This window comes from Mus caroli, unplaced genomic scaffold, assembly GCF_978045245.1.
Source record: "Mus caroli unplaced genomic scaffold, Mus_caroli_1 scaffold_3, whole genome shotgun sequence".
Lineage (NCBI taxonomy): Eukaryota > Metazoa > Chordata > Mammalia > Rodentia > Muridae > Mus > Mus caroli.
The window spans coordinates 82,464-102,540 of NW_028227258.1; the positions used below are offsets into that span (position 1 = coordinate 82,464).

A 20,077-nucleotide genomic window follows, 5' to 3' on the forward strand; every position below is an offset into this window, starting at 1 on the left:
TGTGGTAATAGCTTCACAGAGAAGAGCAGAGGTTTAACCTTGAACGTCAAGCAGTGAACATATATAAGAGATGCCTAAGAAATATTTTTTCCCTCAACATCAATTCCTTTGAGATTTTGCTTTCATCCAGAAATAGTCCCAATGTTAATCCATATCCTGTTCTTCTTGTCTTCTGGTCCTAGAAGTTGTCTCTCATATACATATTCTCCCACTTGAATTACTACTATTTCAAAATACGGGAATGTGCATGTCACTATGTCTACAGTCAAGTAAAATCAATGTGTACTTTTGATACATTCTCCTAAGACTGCTGAAAATTTCCCATGCTTCACAGTTTATGGTGTTCTCCAAAAATTTAGCTGATGACCAACACAGAGTTTGGTACTCAAGGTATACACATACTGAGGTTCCTATCTAGGGTTTTATAAACCTCTGACTACCATGTATAAATTTCAGGGCTGGAGTTGAAATGCAAATACCAAGTGTGTGAATAAGCATAAGCATGCTTACTTCCCAAGATTAAAGCCCTTAACTTAGTTTAGTTATCAGTGTTCTAAGACACAAGAAAGGTCTGTAGCCAGCACACACACTTGGCTGTTGGTGTGTTTCTTGACTTCCAAGTTCTTCCCAGAGATCAAATGTCTCTCAGTTCAAGTTTAAGAAAAATAACAAAATTTTCTGGTTTTGTTTTTGCTTTGTTTTCAAGACAGGACCTTACAATATAGCTCTGGCTGTAGTAGAACTCACTATCTAGATCAAGCTGGCCTTGGACTAACAGAGATCCATCTGTCATCCTCATTAGTGCTAATCGCTTATGTTATTAATCTTAGCCATTCTGACAGGTCTAAGATGGAATCTCAAAGTATTTCTGAATACTTTGAATGAAAGAGAGGAACAGAGAGCTGTAAGTAAGATATTGCCATCAAATCCCTCCCCTCAGAGCTAAGGGGATACTTTGGAAGGGGAGACAGAAAGTTTAAGGATCAATCCATACTGCTGGTGTACATTAAAGAGATTCTGCTCTTACCCAGCTAGCTGCATGTACAGTGGTCAGGTGTCACTGAATTAAAAGTTTCTTTATCTGGTAAATTAAACTAAATTAATTGGATTAATCAGTGACCTGAAAACCAAAGTCACAAATCCTTAGGACAAAAATGCCTATAAGCAAATATGACCTAACTAACATTTGTATTGAATATGAAGTGGCTATATTTTTGAATTTTACTCACAGAGTAGTAGTTCAAAGTCTACAAGATGGTTGTTATTAAATAATTATAATTATAAATAATATAATTATTTGATATATACTTATATATAATAGCATTATAAATCACTCATAGTTGATACCAACCTATATAATATAAAACTGACCACCATGCCAATGGGTAACTTGAAAGAAGTATGAGAGACTAGATATACCAAAGTATAAACATTGCAATCGAAATATTTCTTAACCAAAATACTTCAAACCAAAATTATTTTCTTTCATTTGTATTTTTCAATATTTTAATATTGTAATGAGGTATCTTAGACATAGGAGACAAATATAACACGAAACTTATGTATTATATATATGCATATCCTAAAATTTTACATAAATACTTAGGTATCCTACATTTTGACTATAATTTGTTTCATGTGGTTACATGAGAAATTCTCTACTTATAACATCATGTTTGCATTCAAGAAAGTTTTAGATTTTGTAATATTTAGAATCTTGAACTTTATGAATGATGCTTATCATGTAATTAAAAAAACTTGGAATGTGCCTACTGATTCCACTCACATAAAACAAAGCCAATCTCCCACAAGTACAAACATAATGGCTAATTTCAAAGGAAGTCTTGTCTGTACAAATGTGCTTGACAATTCCCACAATGGAAATAAAATAAAAATATATTCTTCTATCATGAGTCTCACCAACATAGCTGCCTAAATGAGATCTGAACAATGAAACCACCAATGAATACACTACCATAGAAAAGGGAAAGTTCATGGTGTCTCAATGCTAGAAAAAGAACTATTGACAATTAGGAGTGCTGAGACTAGGAGAAATGATCTTCCCCAGGGATGAGCCCTTTAATCGGTTATCCAATACCAAGTGAGTAGCCTGGGATATGTACATACAGGTACCATTATACAGGCTGAGTAGATTGTATTCATGTATTTACTTGGCAATCTTTTATAAATTCAGTAGAATAAAATTTAGAAATGTATTACCAACTTCCAAAACTTCACACAAACTTACCAGCTGCTGTGATTTACTTTATTAGATAACTTTGCTGCTGAAAATAAAACTGATCATAGGTCAGGAATTTTGCAAAACACAAAAGGCAGAATATCAAAATGATCCATTTTTTCCACAACCCGATGAACAGATCCATGCTCTAAAATCCTCTCTATGTATTACACCAAACAATAGCTGCTATGGCAACAAGCTGTTATTCCTAGCAATGCACCACTCTTTCAATTCAATTGTAAATGTCTCAGACATAAATTTATTCATGCAAGCAACAATTCTAGCTACAACTAGAATTAGTGTCGCTCGTTATTGAAATGTTGCTTGAATAACAAATGTGTTGTTTTGGAGTGGAAAAGGGCAAGCACCTTCATCAGCTGTTTGCTATCCCTTTTTGTAGCAGGAGAATGATCTGATCCAAGAAATATTTTCATTCACAGCTCCCTACACACAAAGCTACAGTTTAACAAATGTAAACACTATCACAATCAGGGAACTGATCTACCTAGGAGCTATAGAAGATAATTCAGTTGTGCTAGATTGTTAAAATGGATATTACTCTGCCAATAATGGAATTCAGGGAGAATAACTTTCATTTACAAAGGAAAAGAGAAAATATCTGTGCAGCTCTAGGGCCATGTGACAACTGGCATGTCTTGAGGAATTAGCAGGTTTTCAACAAGAAGCCTTTCATCTATGGAAGAAAGAAAGAATGGTAAAAGAAGTGGAGATGAGACTTGAGGTGTGGCTCAATGGTAGAACATGTGTTCAGTATGCATGAGACCCTAGGGGTCTATTCCCAGCATGAAGAAAAAGAAGAAGGAAGAAGACAAGGAGGGGTGGGGAGGAGGAGGAAGAGAATTAGGAGGAGGAGAAGAACTATGGAAACATTAACATGAGCAAAGATGTTAAGAGAAGCAACCTCTGAATGTATTTATAGAATATGAGAATGAGGATAATAATGCATGCAAGTCAACAATAAGAAGGCTGCAAAAGAAGCTTTGAAACAGAAGGGAGAGAACTCTGAATTGTCAAGCCTTATTTGTTGGTCATTAAAGATGTTTCACACAAAGAAATGATTAAGATTAAATAATAAAATTCATTTGTAAAAACTTAATTCCATTAGACAAGATGGAAAAAAATGGAAAATGAGCTGAGTTTCAGGAATAAGGTACTTCTTTTCTTTTTTCTTTTTAAATAGCTACTACATCCTAAGAATATTACACAAATTTATTCTTCAAAATGACTTAGCTAATTAGATATTTTTATTCAAAGTTTGCACATAAAAAGTGGCTCAGAAGAATTCCTCTCCTGGGCATATACCCAGAAGATGTTCCAACTGGTAAGAAGGACACATGCTCCACTATGTTCATAGCAGCCTTATTTATAATAGCCAGAAGATGGAAAGAACCCAGATTTCCCTAAACAGAGGAATGGCTACAGAAAATGTGGTACATTTACACAATGGAGTACTACTCAGCAATTAAAAACAATGAATTCATGAAATTCTTAGGCAAATGGATACATCTGGAGGAGGTAACCTAATCACAAAAGAACACACATGATATGCACTCACTGATAAGTAGATATTAGCCCAGAAACTTAGAATATCCAAGATACAATTTGCAAAACATATGAAACTCAAGAAGAAGGAAGACCAAAGTGCGACTACTTTGCTCCTTCTTTGAATGGGGAACAAAATACCCATGGGAGGAGTTACAGAGACAAAGTTCAGAGCTGAGACGGAAGGAAGGACCATCCAGAGACTGCCCCACTGGGGATCCGTCCCATATACAATCACCAAACCCAGCCACTATTGCATATGCCTGAAAGATTTTGCTGACAGGACCCTGATATAGCTCTCTCTTGTGAGGCTGTGCCAGTGCCTGGCAAATACAAAAGTGGATGCTCACAGTTATCTATTGGATGGAACACAGGGCCCCTAATGAAGAAGCTAGAGAAAGTACCCAAGGAGCTAAAAGGGTCTTCAACCTTATAGGAGGAACAACAATATGAACTAACTAGTATCCCCCCACCCCCGAGCTCTGTCTCTAGTTGCATATGTAGCAGAGGATGGCCTAGTCAGCCATCAGTGGGAGGAGAGGCCCTTGGTCTTTCGAAGATCACATGCCCTAGTTCAGGGGAATGCCAGGGCCAGGAAGCAGGAGTGGGTGGGTTGGGGAGCAGGGCAGGGGGAGGGTATAGGGAGCTAAGGGGATAGCATTTGAAATGTAAATGAAGAAAATATCTAATAAAAAATGAAAAGTGGCTCAGAAAGGTTCTAAAATTTTTTCAACATTGTAGAAATTTTAAGAAATGGTGCTAGAATGATTCTTCAGGTAAAAGTGCTTGCTGCATATAGTGGTTCAAATGAGAATTGCCAACATAGAGTTAGTGGAACTGTTTGAAAAAGTGTGTCTTTGACTATGAAGTCTGGCTTTGTTTGAGTAGGTGTAGCTTTGTCAGAGGAGGCATATTACTAAGAATGGGCTTTGAGGATTCAAAAGCCCGTTCAAGGCCCAATGTCTTTCTACTGTTGCCTGCAGATCAGAATGAATATGAACTTTCAGTTACTGCCCCAATACCTAATCTTTGTCTGCTTCCCATCATGATGATCATGGACTAACCTTTTAAAACTATAAGCAAACCCTCCAATAAATGTTTTTTAAGACAGGATTTCTCTGTGTAACTCCAGTTCACTCTGTAGACCAGGATGGCCTTGAACTCAAATTTTCCTGCCTTTGTCTCCCAGGTGCTGAGATTAAAGACTTATGCCACTACAGTTAACTTAAAATGCTTTATTAAAAAAAAGGGTTGCCTTAGTCATGGTGTCTCTTCACAGCAATAGAACAGTAACTAAAACATTGCATAAGCCTTATAATGTGAATTCTATCCCCAGAACCCACAGTGAAAGGGGAGAACTGTCTCTTGAAAATTGTTTTCAAATCTCTACACAAGCACCTTTGCATGCACGTACCCACAAGTTTGCATATGTACATATGTACATATATGCACACAAGTAATTAATTAAATTTTTGAAAAGAAATAATAAATTTGGGGATTTAAATCTATCTTAGGGGTACTCTTAAGCATTCTCATAAACATTCTATTATACTACCTTCTCATCTGGATGTAAATATTGAACTCAGGGGACAATAAAATGGAGCAACAGGTAAAGATGCTTGCCACTCAGCACAATGAGCAGAGTTAGAGCCCTGGGAACCATATCATAGAAGAAGAGAACCAAATTCCATAAACTGTCCTGACATCCTTAGGTACACTGTGGTTTGTGTGATACACATACAAAATAAAACAATTTAAATAGAAACATGTTTCAAATGCAATCTTGGTCTTCAGTGATACTACTTTCTAGCAGGGTCCTGAATTTGGGCTGAACTTACAGGTTTGCATCTAGCTAATAGAAGGTATCAGAAGTGATAGAATACCAGAAGTTGGAGTGACTTCTGGCTTATATTCCTCATGTGACTCTTGAATGACTATCCCTAAGAAAGCTAACTGTAGCATTGTAAGGTAACCTGAGATATCCACATGAGGGGCAAGAGATAGCCAACCACACCAGTGAGCCTAGAAGTAGACACCATCCCCAAATGTAACTTCAAAATCTTCAGACTAAAGCCTTGACTTGAAGCCTTGAAAAGACTAAAATAGGGACTCTCTGGTTAAGTTGGGCTTGGCTTCCTGAGACAAAGCAATGGAGAAATAAGAAATGATTGTTTGATTTAAGTTGATAAATTTTGGATGATTTATTATCCAGCCTAGATACTGCCAGTAGGCAGCAATTATTTCAGTTATTACAGAAAAAAATCTTTTCCTTTTTCTAGGTAAGACTTAAAGCTAGGAGGTAGGAATCTATGCAAGAGACATTAGATTACTTCTGAAATGCCACAAGCAGACAGCTGAGATAACAGAACATTGTATCCTTGATCTCTCTGTCCAAACATTGCTAAATCAAGGCATCTACCCACCTCATACTCCTGTAACCCTTCTTTGTTTTTAATTCTCTTTTCCTAAATGTATTGGAATTCTAGTACTATAACCCAATTTTTTTTTTTTTAGACCAGGCTGGCCTCGAACTCAGAAATCCGCCTGCCTCTGCCTCCACCACCATGCCCAGCTCAACCCAAATTTTAAATTTTTAAGGTGGAAAATGGTTTAACTCATCTCCTACCAAACTCTCTCTATACCAAAGCTCCTATGTCACATTGTATATTCTACTTAAACACACAGTCATTCTCATTTGTAGATTTAGATCTGCTTTGTAGACACCCTCTCCTCTATCCCCTTATAGGAATCAAGTCTTGTGCAAACTACATTCTTGGTATTCAGTACTTAATGTAAGGCTATGACAGTAAAATTTGAATTAATTAGTTAATGAATGTATTGTTCAACCAATGAATGAGTGAGGAAGTTAACAGTGAAGAGACTAGCTAGATACATTGGAAACTCCTCTGAATGTTATAGGTAAGAGTTAAGGTTAGTGCTAGTCTCTAGGATGTTTTGCTTACTTCAATACTTACCTCCAACTTTTAACCAGGCCTTTTTTTCTTTGATATTCATCTAAAGTTTCTGTCACTCTCATCTACAAAACTCACATTCACAGTTTGTCTGCTCAGTCTAAGAAAAGCTTTCCTTGGTGCTGTCATAGCCTCCTATGCATACCTTGGTCACAGCATCCAATACTACATCATACTATCAAACTGTCATAGTGAGTTACATATTTGTCTTTTCTACCTAATTAAAAATCCCTTAAAGAAAGGTTGTTTTTGTGTGTATTTACACATGCAGCTAAAGTACAGCATTTGGCCACTATAGGCACTCAAATTTGAAGTCAAGGGTAAGAGACTGAGTGCATGAGGAAAAGAAAATGTTGCCTCCTAAAAAAATAATCTTAGTGGCCTAGTCGGCCATCACTGGGAAGAAAGGCCCCTTGGTATTGCAAACTTTATATGCCCCAGTACAGGGGAATGCCAGGGCCAAAAAGCGGGAGTGGGTAGGTAGGGGAGCAGGGTAGAGGGAAGCATTTGAAATGTATATAAAGAAAATATCTAATAATAAATAAATAAAAAAGAAAAAAATCTTAGACTAATCTATTTGCTCATTTAAAATAAAATGTCAAGATCCAGGATGCTCCAATTCTTATACAGAGTATAATTAATATAATTAATTATCAGATTTATTATTAAAACAAAATTTTAAGCTTAAAAAGGTGCTTTAGTACATTTTCAGGCACCAGACAAAGCTGTCTCCAATATACTTACTTCTTTTCCTCACATTTCTGGTCCTGTTTCAGAAAAGCAAAACAACAACAAAACAAAACAAAACAAACAAAAAATCCTTCAATCAAAAATTCTTAATACTATCCCTAGATGCAACCAAATAAGTTTGAAAAATAAATAAATTAAATTAAAAACAAAATGTTTTAGTAGGATTATGAATACTCCTGGGCTAGCAGCCCCACTAGAATAAGTGTCTTTTTCTAAATCCATAGTCTCACTCCATAGAAGTAGTGAAATCCAATTAAACACAAAGGGCCTTCCTCTACTGAGGTAAGCTCCTTTTTAGTACTAGAAGGGGAAGATGTTTAGTAGCTAGGGCACCTTTTAGGTTTGGACTGAAACCTTTGCAGTCTTGGGTCTGACTGTGGACAGGATCCAAGTGATATATATATCAATGTGTGTGTGTGTGTGTGTGTGATATTTGCCTCAAGGAATTTGGAAAGATTAAATGGGTTGATTCAGATGAAGGGCTCAGAAAGTGCACAGGAAGCAGGAAACAACTAATAACTATCGGAGTTAGCATCATCAATAACAGTCCTAGGAAGAAAATTCCAGAGTTGACCATAGCAGTTGGGGTACTTACTGATTTGGTTGTTCAGCTTGAAAGCAATGTCTAGCTGCAGGATAAACAGCATAAACTGGAACCATGGGCTCATCTCCATAGAAGGGAGGGGAATGTGTACAGAAAACACAATGTCATTTGCTTCAATTTCCCTTGGAATTGCTTCCTCGATGTCACGGATCTTGTCACACTTGTTAGGTCCCCAAGGCACCAGCCATCTTGTTTTATGGTGGTTCTTACGGACATCCACACATTTTATTGCTGTGTAGGGTACTGCTGTTGTGGGTGCTGGAGCTGAAAAGAGAGTGTTTTCTTGTTTTAGAAAAGATTCTACTGAAGTGGCTACTTCTAGCTGATGCTCTTTTCAGTTCTGCCTTCCTTTCCGTTGTACACTGCCATCTACAGCTGGGGAGCAATCACTCTAAAATCCTCCAGATCTAAGTGAGGACCCTCCTGTCACCTCCAGAGAGCCACAAAAGTATCTCCACAAGCCTCCCATTGTATTTCTAGTTAATTACACCATACACTTGTAAGCAATCTAATTCAGTTACCATATCCATTCAAATCTTTGTCACAAAATTCCAGTGTGTTCCAAGAGCTGGGAAACTGAATGAGGGGCACTGTAGAGAGTAGTCTCTGAATTCAGATACTGCTTCTGAGACCTGGTTGCAACTTAAGTTAGTTGCATCTGTGCGAGCTTCAGGACTCTTGTCTAAGAAACAAGTTGGCTAACTTCCAAGATTTCTCTTAGCTCTATCATTCATAACCACTGCTAAAAGGACCTATGCTGACTTCAGAATCCTACTTAGTTCAGTACCTGTTTGAAGATTGATATTCAAATATTAATACTTCTAAAATAAATTAAACTATTACCCATGCTCATCAAGATAGAAATGCAAATTTGAAAAATATATTGAAGCAACATTTTATTAAAAAATGATTATGAGTACAATAATAAAATTGCCAAGTATAATTTCAAGTTTAAACATTTACCTACAATACCCCTAGCGAAAAGAAACTACTCTTTATAAAGCATTAAACATTATTTTTTACTTAATATGCAATATTATATTAATATCTATAGTAGTGGTAAATATTGTGCTAATACTATAGTATCTATATTAGTAGTAAATATGTTTTTAGAAAGATGAATCAATAACAAGTAAAAATGCAAGGAACTTCTGTATTGAAGAAGTATAACTGCAAGCCCTTGGATGTTGGGTGTTGATTCCACAGGCATGGTATCTCTGTGGATTCATGCTATGGATTTTTTTGTTAAACTCAAAACCATACAACCATAAAGATTTTGCATACCTAATTTATCTAAAGCCATCTGTCTAGCTTATTATTAGAAATGACGCAATCAAACATTGCTTATTTTGGTCAGCTAAACAGTTCCCTGATGCTAGAAAGACCAAATGACACATTTAATTGGATCCATTTTAATGTGGTTAGAAACTAACAGTGAGGCACAACTCATAAATTCCATTTTAAATAACTTTAATCAAACTGACTGTTTGTTGTAGAAAATGCTTACATTTAAAAACATCTATTCTTCTAAAAGCGAACCCAATCTTTTTCTATTATTTTACTTGCTTGAAAAAACAAGTCTTTTACTCATCATACAAAAATTAAAATAACAAGCTGAGTTCCTCAGCTAAACTCCAAAACCACATTCCACATAGAACAACAGAGCACTGCTTCATTCTCAGTGTCTTGTATGGGAGAGGGAGACTGTAGCAGCCAACCTTGTTTTAATATTTTTATTAACCCAGTATGTTATTCATAAAACAAAATTATCAAGAATACTCATATTTTTTAAGAGACCTTAGCAATAACACAGAAGAAGCTTCAAAAGCATATCTTTGCTAGACTATGAGAATGAGAAATATTTTTATTCACTAGAATAAGATAGCCTCAAAACCATTTAAAACTTAAAAATTGCACATAATTCAACATTTCAGTTTTTCTAAAAGGAAAGCAATGTTTATAGTATTTGAGAAAGTAAATAGCACATTGATATCCAAGCATAGACACTTAAAAGTTACTTTGGCAATATGTTTATGACATCTTAACTGCTGCTAAGAGTGACTACTCAGTGTATATAACATATAAAGAAGAAGGAGGAGGAGGAGGAGGAGGAGGAGGAGGAGGAGGAGAAGGAGGAGGAGGAGGAGAAAGAAGGAGCCAAATATGCAACTTTTTCTGGTTGCTGGGATATCATTAGATGCAGCCAAAATTGTGACTACATAATCATAAAACAGTATCTAGAATCAAAATATGTTTGAAATAAGCCAGGCATGGTGGCACAGTCTTTTAATCTTAGAACCCAGGAAGCAGAAGCAGGAGGATCTCTGGTAGTTTGAAGTTAGTGTAGTCTACAAGTGAATTCCAGAAGAGACAGACCTACATAGTGAGATGCTATCTCAAAAGAACCAGAAAAAAATCTGAACTTTAAGTTCTTTTTGAAAATGATTTTAAAATATGACAAAAAGAACCAAGTAAAGTAAAAATTATCTGTAAATTTTTTTGAATAAGACACAGTCCACTGTATTTGCAACAAAAGTCTTAGTTCCTACTATGAGTCTGAAAATCAATAGTGTTAAAAAGGGGTTACCTAGATTCAGGTTCATAAACCAAGTCATGTCTGCTCAAATAAAAAGTAAAAAAAAATCACTCTTCAGTATCTGAAGACTAGGAAAGCAGTATAACCTAGCTGCCTCAGCACTTATTATAAGTCTTCTATACACGTCCATAGAATATAATTTAATTGAAAATGTAAAAACTAGAAGTTGACTCATCCCAATACAAGTTAGCAAGAAGGACAATGTAACAAAAAACAAATGTCCTGTCACTGTGAACTCTTAGCCTCTTATATTGGTGGCTAAGAACACTGAAGGTATGTATGCATGCAGGTAAGCTATAGAAAGTATTCAAAAAAATGTTGGCTCACTCTTTGCTCTGTTCATAGTATTACATCAAACACAGGTCATATTTTCCTCCTTTATCTGTATTTTAACAATATTTTTGACTCCTTTTATCCATTACAGTATACATATTCTGAAATATGGCACTACAACATATTGAATTTTAAATTGATCTGAAATCAGTAAGATCTGAACAAATTCAGGGTTGGTAAGCTACCTCATAGGAAAAAAAATGACCCTTCAAACGCATTACTTCATATTTGACTATTGTGAGTACCCATTACAAACTAGACACTGTCAGCTACTTAAGTAGACCTATAGGCACCAATAATGTGAGATATGTGAATGATAAAAAATATAGGCAATAAATAATTACTATAAATTTAAATATAATTATGATGAATTCTACATTTAGCCTGAGAAAGGGGAACAGTTGATTATTTGAGATGTAGAAGGAATGAGTAAAATGATATAAAAATTCCAGCTATCATCACCAACTTAACTCTGAATAAAAATGTAATCCAATAGAGTAAACCTGTATTTCTTTTGGAAGAACATTCATTGGCTCCAGTCAGCTTTCTATTATTATACCAAATGATACCTTGGTTCACTAGTTACTATGAAACCAACCACTATCATTTTTCATACTCAAAGCTGAGTCAATGTTAAATCATTGGCCTTATTCCTTCTAAAACCTGCAATTTAAAGATGGACAGGGAGAGATACAAGAGCTAGCTATCATCTAGAAAAGTTAAAAGCAAAACAAAATTCGTCACTATTGAAGTGACAAATAGTTTCCATTTAAGTCAACAGGAACTTTTCATTTCTTTTGTCTTAAAACAAGTAACAAAGCATCACTTTGCAACTACCCAGAAGTATGTAACTAAATACAGAGACAATTTTATAGAAGGCTGAGCATTTGACAGACAGCCATATCTTGATAGAAAGTTGTTCCAACAAGGGTTTGAATAAAGACTTTTGGCTGTATAAGAAGTCTGGAATGGCTTACAGGGCATACTCTCCCCCCGCCTCCAGGGTATACTTTTAAAATAGAGGAAGTGTGAATTCAGAGAGCAAGGGCACCATCAGGTTAGAAGGGCATAAGCAGGCACCTTACCTACAGATGTCCATGCTTGAGTTTGGATAACTAGAAAGAACACTTTTAATTAATTGGTTGATTGATTCAGACAGTTCTTGCTATGCAGCTCTGGCTGGCCTGGAACTTAGAAAGCCATCTTCCTCTGCCTCTCAGTGCTAGGACTAAAGCAATGTGCCACCACTACACTTAGCAGTAGAAGGAACATTTTACAGGATGACTCCTACCTTTGTCTGTTTCAGCCCTGTCCTCTCTAGCTAAGGGTACATTTCTACAATTATCTTGGTTTCTACTTTGTTGACCCTGCTAAGCTCTACAAAGTATTGTTTAAAAGGCATAAGAGACACACGAAGAACAAATAATTTTTATTTAGAGACTCCCAGTTCCTTAAGTAACACTTTCAAGACCTCTCTCCCTCTCTCCTTCCCTTTTCTTCTGCCCCTCCCTCCTTCTCTCCCTATCTCCACCTGCACCTAGTCACAAGGCAGACAGGAGATCTGCTGGGAGAATTAGTGGCCTCCAGAGGTTTGTCTGAATGGGAATAGAAGACCTCCACTTCTCTCAGAGAAGATTTTGAAATCTTAGTTATCAGGTCAAAATAGCCTTCCTCTAACTTAGACCAGGAATACCTGCCTTCAATAAAAATGATATTTGAAGATTAATCTGCTTGAGATGAGTGGAAGGAATAAGGAGAACAAATTAGTTTGTATAGGTAATACATAATACAGTAATAATCAGCACTTTGAAATTAGAAAAATGTAATCATTCTGAGTGAAATAGTCAACAACGTCAGAACAGCATTTAGCAATAAAAACAATATGAAAACAATGCTGAGCAGATACTTTCTTTTACGATTCTAAAAAAGGAGGTTGAGTTAACCTTTGAATAATCTCAGTTAAAAAGTTAAACTCACCATTTCTATACTTTTAAAAACATAAATAACTTATTTATCTAGATGTCATAGTTTCACTTTAGTTTTCTCCATCTTGTTCTATAAAATCATTTTAGGCTAGTAGAAATATCAGTTCATATTTAAGGAATAACAAACAGACTGATTTAAAATAGATAACAGAAGCAATAGATAAATAATTCCAGGCTTTCATGTGAACTATGTTAGTAAGAACCTTAATATCTACTTCACCTTGGAATGTAGAGAAAAGCCTTCACTGCCTGGAAGATAGGTCAAGTATAGTGATACAGGACTATAATTCCAGCACTCAGGAGGCTGGTGCCAATCCTACCCACAAACATTTACTAATAAAGTATGTGTCCAATGAACACTCATATGATACATGCTCTGTACTTAGGTTTTTCAGTACCAGACAGTCTAAGAAGGATGGAAGAAAACATGAGAGAGGGAATTTAGTATCTGAACTGAAAAATGGCTAGATGTATGTGTTATTTTCATACCTGTAACTTTTATTCAAATGTCCCCAAAGTTCTTGGTTGGCATAATAGAATTCTGTCTTAACCTAGGCTGGTCTTGAACTCATGAAAATCCTCCTGCTTCAAACTTAAAAGTTGGATTTTCAATATTATTCACTGAGACACTCTTCTTGACCTTTGATAAATTCAAAAGCCTTAATTATGAGTAAAAAGAAACACATGAACTAGACTGTACAACTTAAGTAGACAGATATTATTTGGTTGAAATCGTAATGTCCCAGACAGCTAATAACTGTGAGCCAAACCTGTGCATCAGCCATCCAAGATAAATTCCTGAAAACATTGTTGTTAGCAAATATTTAAGTCTGAAAAGTGTCTCTGAATGAAAGTTCAAAAAGTTTAGCTACAGAAAATACAAATACTTATGTTAAACTGATTTAGCATTTATGAATTAACTAACTCAGTTTCTGTAGCTACAATGATCAAACACATGTTTTAACACTGCATTTACTTTAAAGGTGAAATTATCATGTATTTCAACCATGATAATTAAATCCTACCAGATTACTGAACAAATTATTACTTCATAATTAAGTAACAGTTACTTCAAAGTACAAGAGTATCTGCAGAGACTAGAACTAAGACAGGACTTTTGCAATTACCTTAGCTATTACCCTTTTGAGTGGAATAGGTTATACTTAGATGCAATTCATTTTTTATAGTAATTCTTGAAAGCCACTTTCAATGAATAATCACACTAACATCTTTTAATGAATAAAGCAAGAAGTCCTCTATGCTAAATGACTACTACCAAGACATATAAACAAATATGTTGCTTATGCCAACCTGTAGATGTTCTCGCATTCACCCAAACAGTAGCATATCAACACATACCCATGTATATAACACAACATACAGATGCAAATATACACAAAAAGGAATGCACATATATTCACATGATAGCACAGACACACATGCATTCACAAAGCAACACACAGATGTCCACCTACTTCAAATAGCAACAAACAGGTACAGACAGACAGACACACAAACCATTCAAACAGCAATTCATAGAAACATGTAACATATAGCTGGGCATAGCATCACACTTTTTTAATCTCAATACTGAGAGGCAGACAAATATGTGGGTTTACACATATATTCCACATGGCCACACACACACACTCACACATATACCTATATAGTGACACCCAGATGTACACACCCACCCACATGCAATACAGATGCACACACACACACACAGCAACACAGACACATGCATATCCATATATGTTAACTACATAGCAACATGCATCCTACATAGCAATACAGATATAGTTCACACACACACAATAATACAAACAAACATAATAACAAATATACTCCACATGAACATACAGATGTATCCACATGGCAATATATAGATGAATATGGCAAAACAGATGCACACACAATACATATCAACAGGAAGATACATATGCATGGCAATATACAGGAATACACATATACACACTAGGCCCACACACAGGTGTACACAGTAAAAGTGAATTAACCATTCAATTTGACAGGATTTAGAATTAATTTGAAAATAAGTCTCTGGGCATGTTTGTGAGAGATTATCTCAATTAGATTAATTAAAGTAGGAGTACCTAGTCTAGATGTTGCTGTCATCATTTTGTGGATTATTCCTCCTCCTCAATTTCAGAAAAAGGAAAGAATAATCATAACACCAGAGTTCATCATCTCTCTCTGCTTCCTGACTGTGGACACAAAGTAAACAGAAACCTCGAACTCCTGACTCCATAATGGACTATACTAAGACTATAATAACTCTTTTTTTTTTTTTCACTGTTAAATGCATTTAATTTTTAGTACAAGGAGCTGGGTTATTTCCAACTGTACATAAGGCAAATGCTACAGAATTAATCGATTCTCAGGCATCAGGACTTTTGATTCTCCTTATACTAAAGAAAGGAAAGAAGTATTGTACTATATATACACATATTTATATATTTATACACTATAATAACTCTTGCTTCCTTGCTTTTGTCTAGGATGTTATCACAGCAACTAGATGTTAACACACAAGTGTATTCACATGACAACCTACAGATCCTACATAGCAGCACACAAATATACAGACATACAACCACATAGCAACAAACAGATAAATATCCACATAGCAACACACAATCCATGAATATCAAAAGTTAAATGCAAAGTAACTTTCTGTAGCAAGCTCTTACTAAAAATACTTCTCTGTGACACAAAGCTATGAATGAATGGCACTGACAGTTTAACATCAAAGTTTCAGAAATTGCAGCAGTCCAGTTAATTCTGATTCTAAAAGTTTAAAAATATTTTATGGCAGGATAGTAGTGGTATATACCTTTGATCTCATAACTGAGAGGCAGAGGCAGATGGATCACTTTAAGTTTAAGGCTCTAGTCTACAGAGCAAGTTCCAGGATAGCCAAAGCTACACAAAGAAACCCTTGACTCAAAAAAAAAAAAAATTATGTTTACATCTTAAGCAGATGAGTATTATTAAGTGGTTGACATATAATCTCTCAATTGTGTCTAGTGCCAAAGATAGATGAATAGAATTGCTTTATTGAAACCATATGTTAAATACATATTGCATCACTCTCTCAGCTTGACCCTCTAAATCAAAGTGCTTTAGAACACTGAGCAAGCTCTTACATAGTATGTGAAATGCTATGGTAAACATGAAATTATCTTAGACTGAAGATTGGTGCCAGTTTTTTTTTATTTTTGAATAAAATAATAAAATGCACATAAAAGGTCCTGTGAGAGGTTCAGCACATAAAATCTGCATTCATTAGACATGCAATCCAATGGCCTGAATATGTATTAAAAAATACATATTCACCAATACTCACCTTTAGTATCTACCAACAAAGAAAGGCTGAATCAAGAAATCTGACAGAAGTACATAAAAATTACTAACTCTAAGCTATATTCCTGGAAAAAGTCTGTTATTACATCACTCCATGATGCTTAAAACAGCAAAAATTAAACAAACATGAAATGAGCACAAAAGGCTTCCACAAGACCAAATGACTCATCTGTTCATGCTTCCTGCTCTGCAAACCAGACATTTGAGTTATATTTCCAAGCTTGTGCCAATGCCTCAAAATTTATAATTTGTTAGCCAAAAGGCTATGTGTAATGCAGCCAAGATCACCTATGGGAAGAAAGAGTGTAAAAATGTACTACCTTGTGTCAAGAACACAAAACATCACAGTTATACATCAGTCTTTGTAAAAGAATCTCTCCTAGGTGCACTTGGAAGTCCTCAAAACTGCTCTGGAAGAGCTGTAGGTATGGGGGAACAATAAAAAGTAAATAATTGGTTCTACTTCTTGAACAAGTAAAAGTAAACCTCTGTACACATTACATTATAATTTTAGAATTAGGAAACTCCAAAATGAATTAATCTCCTAAGAGAAACATCTGCTGTGAAGTACAATTTTCCAATATTGGCTATTTATAATTTGTTACCTGGCATCTATCATCTACACATCATAGAGGTTCTGATTTTATCTTTACCATTAGCACTACTAAAAATGAATCATAATTAATATGTGAATTGCAAATCACTTTCATTTTGAAAGTTCCATAAAGAAGTAAAATATGAAGCTCCTGAAAATGCATTTGATTAATCTAAACCTAATGTATATTCTCCCACATTTATTGGGTTTTTGGGTTTAACTTCATATTCTTAGCATACAGAATTTGAGATGTCAGAGTAGAAGAGACATGACTCCAGGTAAGGAACCCAATGTTGCTATTAGAAGAATATAGTTACATACTTTGTAGACAAGAATGAGAAAGAACTATAAGTTAGAGACAAACTGGCTTCAGAGCAACCTAATAAAGAATTTACTGATATTTTAGGTAAGCATATAATAGCTCAGGAATAGTTGGGCTCAGGAAAAGGTGAGTTCTCTATTCACATTAAATTCAAAAATAAACAATGGATAAATAAAAGGAATGCAAAACTTAACCCCCAGGAAAGAGCCACAGTTTATTGATTTCTCTCCATTTTCTGACAAAATTCAAAAGACATGTAAAAGTAATCAAAGGGAAAAAAGTACAGCCAAGGACAAGCAAGGTCCATTAATGTCCTATCAAAATTTCACAGTTTTCCAGAATCATCATTTTCCTAGTTTTTCAAAGAAAAGGTAAGACCTTATAATCTGTGAATTCTCTAGAATTAAACAAAGAGGTACAATTTAAGTGTGATTTACAGTATTAGGAATTCTTGTACTTCAATTACTATGTAAATGTTAAACATTTTAACACTTTTATCACTTCTAGGTTTAGCTCAATTGCTATTTCTTTTGCCTAATTTGTTAAGTGCTATGAGCCAAGATCTAAGAATTTCTCTGATTTTCTTTCAGTAATAATAAGTAATTATTGCTCCTTTTGGTGTCAGTGTTATCTGATCTATTTTTATCACAAGATTGTGTTGAATATGTAAACTTCTAAACACTAGGAAATGACAAACTTCTAACGGGGGTGGGGGGATGACTACATCTCCCTTCTCTAGTATCCATGGAGGTTACTCAATTGAACTATAGGTCTTTGTGGAGCCATTATGTTATAATAAACTGATTGAAATTAAGTTATATTTGATTTACTAACAAACATTTATTAAACACTTGGTAGGCATCATTGCAAGAATGCCAAAATGGATTTAGGTGTATGGGCTTCTTGTACTAATACACACTGAAGACTGATACTGAGAGGTGGTCTGAAAGATAACTTGACTGTATTTCATGCTTCCAGGGACATAACAATACTCACAAGCCCAACCCAGGATCCCTTCTTACAAAATACTCAATATGTCTGTGTCAATAAGTTTTTAGTATGACTACTAAATTTTGAGGATTAAAATAAAAATTTCCTAAACTATCACCTCAGTCTAATAAAAGAAATGTCATTTACACATCAAGGGAAATGAGAAACAATAGTAAAAAATGTGCTCACAATGTTTGTGGCCAACATTAATATTATAGTAGCATGTTTAGATAACTGATTTTTACTACAGTTTTTAGAAAATGGAGCTCTCAAAAGGCAGGATGTTTTAACTGGCTCCAGAACTGCCCCTAAGTTTGCATGAACACAGGTACATAAGATATAAAATAAAGGAAAAGGTCCACATCTTAGTCTTAAACGCATATAATTAATGGTAGTAGGCCTGAAGATTTTATAACATATTTTTATACACATTCTTAAGAATATAATATATGGAACTGGGGGTAGCTCAGTTGATAAAGTTCTTGCCTCATGGGCATGAGTGTGGATCCCTAGCACTCACATAAAATCTGGAAATGATAGCATGGGCCTATAATCTCATTGCGGAGGGAGGAAAAACAGGGGGAATTCCAGAGGCTCACTAGTTAGCCACTCTCGCCAAAAGAATAAGCTCCAGGTTCCTGTCTCAAAAAGTAAGACAGCAAGTTTAAAAGTAGAAGGAATATGAAGTTAATCTCTGATCTCCAAACATGCATGCATATTATAGCTTGCCCATATACACATATATACAGGACATAAACATGCAGATAAAGAGCACACAATAGAAAATATAACCCATTTTCTTAAAAACCTATAAACAGCCATACTGAATGGATTTTTATGAGATACAACCAAAAGAAGGGGACAGGGAGAAGAAATTAGCAAAGGGTTTATTCAAAGATCTGTATGTTGGGATATTGGGGAGATTTTGGAAGAGAGGCTAGGATTCTTGGAATAAAAAGGAAAGTTTCTATAAGCATTGCTATGGATTGTATGTCCACTATGTGTTGATGCTACAAATCAAATAATTTATTAGATTATTAGATTATTATTATTAGACTCATCTTTGGCTTTGGGTTGTTTTGTTTTGGCAAAAAACTACATATAACATCTGTAATGGGAGCTGATACCCTCGTTGGAGGGCATGATAACTATGTAGTCATACACATTAGATAAGTATACATATACATAAAATACATAAATATTTTAAAAAAAGAGAGAAAACTATGGGGTTAGACCCTTTTCATGGTGGAGTTATGGCTGCAGTAGATTCATTTTAACATTCTGTTCAAAGTTTGAGTTTATCACCCAGTGCTGTTCTGGCTACTTCTGTCTTAACTTCCCTGACAGACCTACCCTAGGATTTCCACCATAGAACTGCTTGAGAACTCTTGCTTTACTCAATTATTGACTCCTTTTTTTGTTTGTTTGTTTGTTTTTTAATCTTTGAAAGCATGAGTGGACACTTGAGGTTTTTGTTTTTCATTTGTTTATTTATTTAAATTCTGAGATCTTCAAGTGTGCTTGTAAAGGTGAACTTTTTAAAAAAATTATTTATTGGATATTTTATTTATTCACATTTCAAATGTTATCCTCTTTCCCAGTTTCCCCTCTGGAACCCCTCTATCCCATTTTCCCTCCCCCTGCTTCTATGACGGTGCTCACCTGCCCTCCCACCCACTCCCCCCTCCCTGTGCTGGCAATCCCCTACACTGGGGCATCAAGCCTTTCCAAAGAGAGACCAAGG

General features: G+C 35.3%; 1 protein-coding gene across 3 annotated transcripts in view; it reads right to left on the reverse strand.

The window, feature by feature from the left end:
* Positions 1 to 20,077, reverse strand: part of Wls (Wnt ligand secretion mediator) — a 113,074-nt gene that overhangs the window by 62,676 nt on the left and 30,321 nt on the right. For all 3 annotated transcript variants that reach the window (XM_021158505.3, XM_021158504.3, XM_029475585.2), the window contains one exon: positions 8,120 to 8,392. In XM_021158505.3, the coding sequence (XP_021014164.1) occupies positions 8,120 to 8,392 (273 nt within the window). The remainder of the gene's footprint in view (positions 1 to 8,119; positions 8,393 to 20,077) is intronic.